At 36.5% G+C, this 10000-nt stretch overlaps 1 protein-coding gene across 2 annotated transcripts in view; it reads right to left on the reverse strand.

Moving 5' to 3' along the window:
• Positions 1 to 10000, reverse strand: part of LOC149130107 (uncharacterized) — a 73265-nt gene that overhangs the window by 46906 nt on the left and 16359 nt on the right. For both annotated transcript variants that reach the window (XM_089346515.1, XM_089346516.1), the window contains one exon: positions 4583 to 4792. In XM_089346515.1, coding sequence (XP_089202641.1) covers positions 4583 to 4792 — 210 coding nt within the window. The remainder of the gene's footprint in view (positions 1 to 4582; positions 4793 to 10000) is intronic.

Consider the following 10000-nt stretch of genomic DNA (forward strand, 5'->3'; position numbering starts at 1 on the left):
CTAAATTGTCAATGAAATGCAGGCGACTGACCAGATGGATTCTAAGGACTTTTAGAACAAGAGATCAGGAAACCATGATGGTGCTCTGGAAGACACTTGTTCTAAGCCACTTTGACTATTGCTCTCAGCTATGGTCACCAACCAGTGTCAAACTTATCTCAGAACTTGAGGCAATCCAACGAAGCTACACAAAGAAGATAGCCTCTATGCAGCATATAAGCTATTGCGAAAGACTCAAGAGATTAAGACTCTATTCCTTAGAGCGTAGACGAGAAAGATATGCCATAATATACATCTGGAAGATCCTCGAAGGAATTGTCCCAAACTTTGGCATCGAAAGTCACACAAATAAAAGAACTGGACGCCATTGCATAGTGTCAAGGACTCCAAATTTGCCATCAAGAGTTTAGGACAAGATACTGCAATAGTCTGGGCTTCAGAGGTCCACAGCTCTTCAATATCCTCCCGAAGGACCGGAGAGACCTGCATGCGGTGGATGTAGGTGTCTTCAAGATGAGGCTGGACCTCTTCCTGTCAGGTGTCCCAGATGAACCAACTTTACGGCAGGAGGTGCAGATGAGAGCAGCTGCATCAAACTCTCTCATGCACCAAATGTCAATTCCTGAAGTAAAATTGTGTAGCAACACCGAATGGCAGTGCCCCAGCATGGCCACAGCTCATGAGCTGAAACTAGTAAGAAAGAAAGAAAGAATATATATATACATATATGTATATATATGCATATATATATACATATATATACATACATATATATATATATATACATATATATATACACACATATATATATATATACACACATATATATATATACACACATATATATATATATATACATATACATATATACATATACATATAAATATATACATATATATATACATATATATATACATATATATATACATATACATATACATATACATATACATATATATATACATATATATATACATATACATATATATATACATATATATATATATACATATATATATATATACATATACATATATATACATATATATATACATATACATATATACATATACATATATATATATACATATATTTATATAAGGGCATTACTATACAATAATGCCTCATGCTATGAGGGACTCTAAGGTCAGACTACCATAAAAAGCACATTTTTACCAAACGCGAGGAAATGCAACTCTCAAAGCCAACCCCTTAAAAACAGACTAAATTATAGATCATGATTTCGTAGTTACTGTAGTATTATACAACCTCTACTCGTCAGTATAATATGGTCAAGAAAAATAGAAGTAAACAGAGAGTCCCTCATAGCGTGAGGCATTATTGTATAGTAATGCCCTTATATAAATATAAATATATATTTCGGGAATAAATGATGGATTTTTTCCCTTATAAGGTTTTTTCACGCTAGCTACTTGATAAATTCTTGTAAAAGAATTTGTCCTATTATTGAATTTAAATATATTACCAGAATATATTCAGTACTGAATTTATTCTAAGAAAAAAGCATATTTACCGAGATGCAATTCGAAATTCCCACCACTTACATAGGGAAATAGCGATGAACAGTCTTCTATATACTATATTTGATACACGATGTTCGTTTGGTATGTTGATTCTCTGTTTACTTCTATTTTTCTTGACCATATTATACTGACGAGTAGAAGTTGTATAATACTACAGTAACTACGAAATCATGATTTATAATTTAGTCTGTTTTTAAGGGGTTGGCTTTGAGAGTTGCATTTCCTCGCGTTTGGTTCCACACCGATAATGGTGCTTACATACCGAAGGGCTTGGTAAAAATTATTAATTATTAATTTATTAATAAATTGATAATCCTTTACCCTTTTAATTGTAATAATTAATTATTCACTCCCGGATAGTAAACCACAGATTTTCTGCGGTACCGCCTGCGACGCACATGGTAATCCGTGAGGGAAGATGATGGGCTGGCTCGCCTATGTAGATTTGGAGATATTTTCAAAATGTGTCGACTGCAATGATGGTGCTAGATCATGCATGCACATTTGCCAGTATCGTCGAATTTACAACAGGAATATCATACCGATGAGGTAATGAAGAGTTTTTATTCTTCTAAACCAGAAACATGTCTATGATTAACTATGGCTAGTTTAGTTCGTTATTTTTCTTTTGTTTTGCCTATGTGAGTTGTGGGTAACTGCTATCTGTTGGAGTTTCAGCATTTTTAGCTGCTATTTCTGAACTTCGGTATGTGGTGAAGCAACCTGTTGCTGATCCCTTAATTTTGTTTATAAATGTATAAGAACTTTTAAATAAGTTCCACACCAATAATGGTGCTTACATACCGAAGGGCTTGGTAAAAATTATTAATAAATTGATAATCCTTTACCCTTTTAATTGTAATGTATACATATATATATACATATATATATATATATATATATATATATATATATATATATATACATACATATATATATACATACATATATATATACATACATATATATACATATATATATATATATACATACATATATATACATACATATATATACATACATATATATACATACATATATATACATACATATATATACATACATATATATATGCATATATATATGCATACATATATATATACATATATATATATACATACATACATATATACATACATATATACATATATATATGTATGTGTATATATATTTATATATATATATATATATATATATATATATATATATATACATAGTTAGATGGTGCATATATATATATATATATATATATAAATAAATACGGTTATAAATTATTTTCAGGATCCAACGGAATCTAGGTATTTTAATAATACTTTCTGTTATAAGCACAAGGCCTGAAATTTGTGGGGTGGAGGTAAGCCGATTACATTGACCCTCATCACTTAACTGATTCTTAATTTATCGATGAAGTAAGGATGAAACTCAAAGTCAAGCTTGGTGGAATTTGAACTCAGGAATGTAAAGATGGGCAACATACAATCATTTGTACCATTGGAAAAATTGGCAAATTGGATCAATGGGTTCCTCACAAACTTTCCGAGTCTAATCACGTGCAGAAAGCGAATATGAACTCTTCTTTGCTGCCACATCTTATGAATGAACATTTTTTGGATCGGATAGTGACTGGTAATGAGAAATATGTTCTCTGCAAAAATGTCAAGTGCCGTAGACATTGGGTGGCGAAAGGAGAAGTACTGGCACCCCAGGGTAAAGAAGGTCTTCACCCACATGTTTGGTGAGATATGAAAAGTTGAGTCTATTTTGAACTTTCAAACCCAAACCAAACGATAACAAAGGAGATCTACTGTGAGCAGTGTGAGCGGCTAAAGTCAGCGACAGGAGGAAAACGACCATCTTTTGTTTCAAGAGGAAAGTTATTCTTCCATCAGGATAACACTCGGTCACATACAGCGAGCATGACATTCCAAAGGCTGGAGCAGTCTGAATGAGAAACAATGCCCCACCCATCATATTCGCCGGACATTGCCTCATCTGATTATCATTTATTTCGCAATCTTCAAAATCAATATTTAGACAAAGTCAGAACAGTAATGGAGAAGTATTTTTAATCACGGACAAGTGTATTCTGGAAGAGGTGACTTGCAAGTCTACCAGATAGATGGAAGAGCATTGTAGAAAATGAAGGAGAATATGTTTTAGATTAAAAGAAAGTACTTTGTTTATCTTAATTTTGAAAAATATAAGTATAACAATCTGCTTTATTTATGAGATGACAGCAAAAAGTCCAGTAGCATTTAAGTCCATACTGTTGATGACATTAGATAGCCGAATACAGTGAACAGGCTTTAAACAGCAATCTACAAGTTGTATAATCAAACTGAAAATCATTAATTGTGTGTGTGTGTGTGTGTATGTGCATGAGTGTACATACAGAACTTAAATACAAGAAAACTCACTAAGGACCATGCTTCATTGTATTCATTCTCTAGTGTCCTAACATTGAACATTTTTATGACATGTCCACAAGAAGTCAGTGGATGCATTTCGTGCACATGAAGTGGGATAGAGAGCAGTTTCAGACAGAATTCTTCATAGAATGGACCGGATGTATTTACCATGGCAGCAGCACTATAAAGCTCAGACATCTCTTCTATCCTGCATCATTGTTAATTGAGAATAATATCCCCTCTATTTAATAGGTCACTTGTCCTTCACATTGTGATGGCTGTGTTTATATGGCCAACATCCGACATGGGTCATCTCTTGACTGTGGTGAGATGACGTCTTTGAAAGTGAAAGGAGATGGAATATTGTTTGTTAGATAATATAACTCAGGTCATAAGGGGAGACTGGATCAGGAAATGATAATGGAAGATGGGGTTGAGAGGTAAGAATTGATACATGATAAGGAAAGTTTATCTGTCTGTCTGTCTCTTTCTCTCTCACACACACACACACACACACACACACACACACACAGAAACTCACATGTGCACAAACCCACACACACAAAATCACACATACAGAAACACACACATATATATAAACAAATATACACAAACAATTTAAAAACTTACTTCATTTAGTATATCCATGGGTGCACCCTCGGAATTAAACACTTTTCTTTTTACAGCAAGGTGCAAACAGCTGTTGCCTCCACCATCAACAGCATTTATGTTTGCACCCAGGGCTATTAATCTGTGCATCATTCCGAGGTGACCCTGGGAAACGGCTTCAAGCAATGGTGTCATTTTCTTATGGTTCTTCACTTCCAATTCCACTGAAACCTTTGTGGAGGTAAAAATAGAAAATGGAAATTTACATGAAAATCAGGATGGATATCAATGTGTCATTGTCTTCTACTGCATATTTGATCAAACTAATCATGTACATTTAATGTTTGTCCGTAAAATCAACCTTTTGTAAGATCCTTTAAAAGTTGCTATGAGGATGTGTTTTAGACAGGATAAAGATGTCATAAATAGGTTGTTTCAATTTAACCTACCTTTTATTCCTGATTATAGTAAGATTTAAGGGAGTAGAACAAGAGTGAACACATGATTAACAGATCAAGACTAATAAAGAAGAATTAAAATTTCTAAAGTATACTTTTGATGTTGCTATATTAATAAGGGGTTCATAAAACTGTTCATCGCCATAAAATTAATGAGCACACACATACACACACACACACACATAGACAGAGACACACACACAAATATATATACAGAGAGATTTATATACATTACTGTTGGATATATAAATATATATGATGAATGAGGAAAATGTAAAATGAAGTTCATGAGAATCATTATTCACCACAATGATCGTTTTGACCCATCTTGCATCGATTCCTTGCAGGTGGGAGAGTGCTCGGTGTCACTTGGCATGTTGTTGTTGTCAGTAGGTTCTTGGATTATAGCAAACAACCTCCTGGCAACAACATGCCAAGCAAAACCGAGAATATTTAATGAGGTTTCCACTTTAAAACAAGAGACCAGATGAGATGCATCTGCACCGGAGGATGCAACACATGCAATTATGCACTATCCAACGCACAAGGGTCTGATGCAAAATGGGTCGATACTCCATTTCCCATTCCCCAATCTGTAATAAAACTCAACAAACTGTGAAATTCCTGGGATAGGCCCAGTTACAAGTATATCACAATGTGTGGGTGTGTGTGCGTATGCGTACATACACACACATGGGGAAACTATGTAGAGTTGTGGAAATTAGCTGGCCAACGGATGTTAACATAAAGTGAAAAATAGAATATCTTGAAATAAATTGAATAATGACATACATACGTATATATATATTTTGTTAGTAGAAAAGATAAATCCGGAGAAGAAGCATACTCTAATATGTAGAGCAGTGTAGATTTTAAAACTGGGAAAGGCCGGTTTCTGGGATTACCCTGGGTTTCCGGTCCAAAAAGGCTTTAGATTCATAGCGTAACGATACCCCAAAACTTGTTGGCCATAGACCTCTTCCAGATATGGAGGGTAGAAATGCCTCAACTTTAAGCCCTTCACCACATGCGCCTAATCACGTCCATTAGCTTTTCCAGCAGCATACGGGTGTATAGTTCGTCGGATGACGTGGGGGATGTTATTGCTAGAGTATCTGAGGTCAAATCCTTTCATATTTATGAGAGACCCAGAGAGCGGAAAAGGATCGTTTGCAAACAACATAAATCCCAGACTTTTCCGCTTCCATCTTTTAAAGAGGTCTTATGCCAACAAGTATTAAGGTCTGATGATATGCCATAAAGCTAAACATTTTATGAACGGAAAACCCAGGGTAATTCCATAAACTGCCCCAAAGTCATACCCAATAACTGGCGTAGCAGCACCATAGTCAACTGCTACAAAGGTAAAGGTGACGCTTTAGATACAAATAATTACAGAGGCATCAAGCTGTTAGATCAGGTAATGAAAGTCACGGAGAGGGTCATAGCTCAACTAATTAGGGAGAGAGTCAGTTTAGATGAGATGCAGTTTGGGTTTGTGCCAGGGAAAAGAACCACTGATGCTATATTTCTGGTAAGATGCTGCAGGAGAAATACCTAGCCAAAGATAAACCTCTTTACCTGACTTTCGTTGATATGGAGAAAGTCTTTGACAGGGTCCCCCAATCCCTCATCTGGTGGTTAATGAGGAAACTAGGAATCGAAGAATGGTTAGTGAGAGCTGTGCGAGCCATGTACAGGGACGCTGTTAGTAAGGTGAGGGTTGGCAATGAGTACAGTGAAAGATTCCGGGTAGAGGTAGGGGTCCACCAAGGTTCTGTCCTCAGCCCCCTCCAATTTATCATAGTCCTTCAAGCTATAACAGAGGAATTCAAGACAGGATGCCCCTGGGAGCTCCTCTATACTGAAGACCTTGCACTAATTGCTGAGTCACTATCCGAACTAGAGGAGAAGTTTCAGGTGTGGAAGCAAGGACTAGAATCGAAGGGCCTTAGAGTCAACCTAGCTAAAGCCAAAGTCCTAATAAGTAGGAAGGTAGACAAAACACAAACCCTTCAGGTAGATGGCCCTGCTCGATCTGTAGAAAAAGTGTAGGTAGAAACTCTATAAGATGTACCCAGTGTAAGCTATGAACACATAAGAGGTGCAGCAATATCAAAGGATGGCTAAGTGGGAAGCTAGTTTTTGTAACTGCTAGTGTGTGGCACTTTTTCACACAGCTATCCTCATCCATTCTCGCCACATGACCATACCAACACAATCGTCTCTCTTGCACACCACAACTGATGCTTCTTAGGTTCAACTTTCTCTCAAGATACTTACACTCTGTCGGGTATGCACACTGACATTACTTATCCATCGGTGCATACTGGCTTCATTCCTTATGAGCTTACGCATGTCCTCAGCAGTCACGGCCCGTGTTTCACTGCCATGTAGCATAGCTGTTTGTACACATGCGTCATACAGTCTGCCTTTTACTCTGAGTGAGAGGCCCTTTGTCACCAGCAGAGGCACGAGCTCTCTTAACTTTGCCCAGGCTATTCTTATTCTAGCAGCTACACATTCAGTGCCCCCTCCTCCACTAATTAACTTGGTCACCCAGAAAGCGGAAGCTATCAACTACATCTAGTTCTTCTCCCTGGTATGTGACAGAAGTTGTTTTCTGCACATTTTCAGTGTTTATTGCTCCTGAACATCTGCCACGTACAAAAACTAACTTTCTAGTTAACCTTCCTTTGATATTGCTGCACCTCTTATGTGTCCACAGCTTGCACGGGGTACATCTTATAGAGTTTCTACCTACGCCTTTTCTACAGATCGAGCAGGGCCATCTACCTGAAGGGTTTGTGTTTTGTCTACCTTCCTACTTATTAGGACTTTGGTTTTAGCTAGGTTGACTCTAAGGCCCTTCGATTCTAGTCCTTGCTTCCACACCTGAAACTTCTCCTCTAGTTCGGATAGTGACTCCGCAATTAGGGCAAGGTCATCAGCATAGAGGAGCTCCCAGGGGCATCCTGTCTTGAATTCCTCCATTATCGCCTGGAGGACTGTGATAAATACGAGGGGGCTGAGGACTGAACCTTGGTGGACCCCTACCTCTACCTGGAATTCTTCACTGTACTCGTTGCCCTACCTCTACTTGGAATTCTTCAAAATATGTACATTTATATATACATGCATGTATGTATGTATATTTACTGCTTCCTTTTTGATATCTTATTAAATCGCCTTCTCTCTTCTATAAAAGTCTGTTTTGTGAATTATTGTCTTCCATACATAAATTTATGGAAATAAAATTCTGTTGTTGTATGTGTATATTGCATTGTAGAATGGATGTAACCATGATATCCTATGAACTGAGGTGTTTGTCATTTATACCTGTTTTACTTTGTAAATTGTATGATGGCACTGTATGATTTATAACCTATACACTGATCCACACATTTAAAATGATTTATCATACATGAAAATTTCTGTGAAACGTTGTAATCTCACAGATATCAACTGTTGAAAGAAGTATAAGCATCTTGTAATTCTTTATATATATACACATGCACTCACTATTTTGTGTGTTTGTATACATGCGTATATATATATATATATATATATATGTATGTATGTGAATATATATTTATATCTATGTGTGTGTGTGTGTGTATTATCATTTTCATTTGTACATCTGCTTTTTGTTTCTGGCAACTGTTGTCCCTCTCCTAGAACTGAGCTTTGGACCATGTCTCTGTTGTCCGTCTTTATTTATAATGGCTGCTAAGGCTGAGATCCCATCTTAATGCAAACCCCATAACTGATTGTACTGGATGCCCTGGCACCATCCCCAAAGAGATTGTAATGTCCCCAACAAGACAAACTGAAGTTTTCTCTCTACTCAATGATATCTTCTTTCAATCATCCTCCACTTCATTGTAACACCAGTCATTGAGAGATTGCCTTACCCCTGGATTCTCAGTGGTCTATACTTGTTCAGGGTAACCTGACCATTAGTGGGTAGAAAAGAGGATGAATGCAGAGGATGGGACTAGAGTGAGAGGGAGACAATGAGAAATGCTTCTGGAAAAGTAAAGAATGTGTCAATATGGCAGCTATTTGTTTTGTAGGTAAAAGAAAGAGTAATAAGTGGTGGGTTACTGTAGGAATGGTAGTCATTGGTGAAGTGAGTGACCAGGGGAGGTGGTGTGATTGTCAGAGAAAGGGAGAAGAGGAGGTGGTTATGTTAACTAGCAAGGGGAAGCGTGATTAGAGATGTCAATGGGTGTGTATGTATATACAAATACACACCTGTGTATATATATATATATATATATATATAGAAACACACAATTATACTTTTCTATAGTGATAGTAAATAATAAGAGACGGTTTAATTACAACAAAACGTATTAATTAGTTGTAAACATAGAAACCATTCTTCATATTAGTGACATCAACACATTCCTCAATTCCCAAATCTCAGCAATTCTTCATCTTATATTTTTCTATGATGGAGAGGAATAATTGCTTGTTTGCTTGATGTTCTTCAACTAGTTTTTGTATTTTTCAGTAAGACATTTGCTTCCCAACAACATGGTTCTGGGTTCAATCTCAACGCATGTAACCCTGGACAAGTGTCTTTTATTATAGCTCTTTGTGTGTATCAACATGCATTAATGTATGTGTGTATGTGAGTCTCTTTTTTTTTTTGTCTTGACATTATGTGATAGTTGTAAATGAGTGTCACTGTCATATAAGCAGTGTCTCTTATTTCCAACATTCTGTGGGAACATGTCTAGTTCTTGGCAAATGTTAGCTTCCTTGAAAAAAAAGAGGGTGTTGGCAACAGGGAGAGCATCCCGCTGCAGAAAATCTGCCTCAATAAAACCTAGCTGACCCAAGCAAGAATGGAAAACTGGGTATTAGAAATGATGATGATGATATACATATATGTATAAATCTCTTTTATATATGTAATAATCCATTCTTCTACTATTACTGTCTGATGAAGGGATACATTGGATTTTCCCTG

This window comes from Octopus bimaculoides, chromosome 30, assembly GCF_046866305.1.
Source record: "Octopus bimaculoides isolate indiv1 chromosome 30, ASM4686630v1, whole genome shotgun sequence".
In the NCBI taxonomy this organism is placed as follows: domain Eukaryota; kingdom Metazoa; phylum Mollusca; class Cephalopoda; order Octopoda; family Octopodidae; genus Octopus; species Octopus bimaculoides.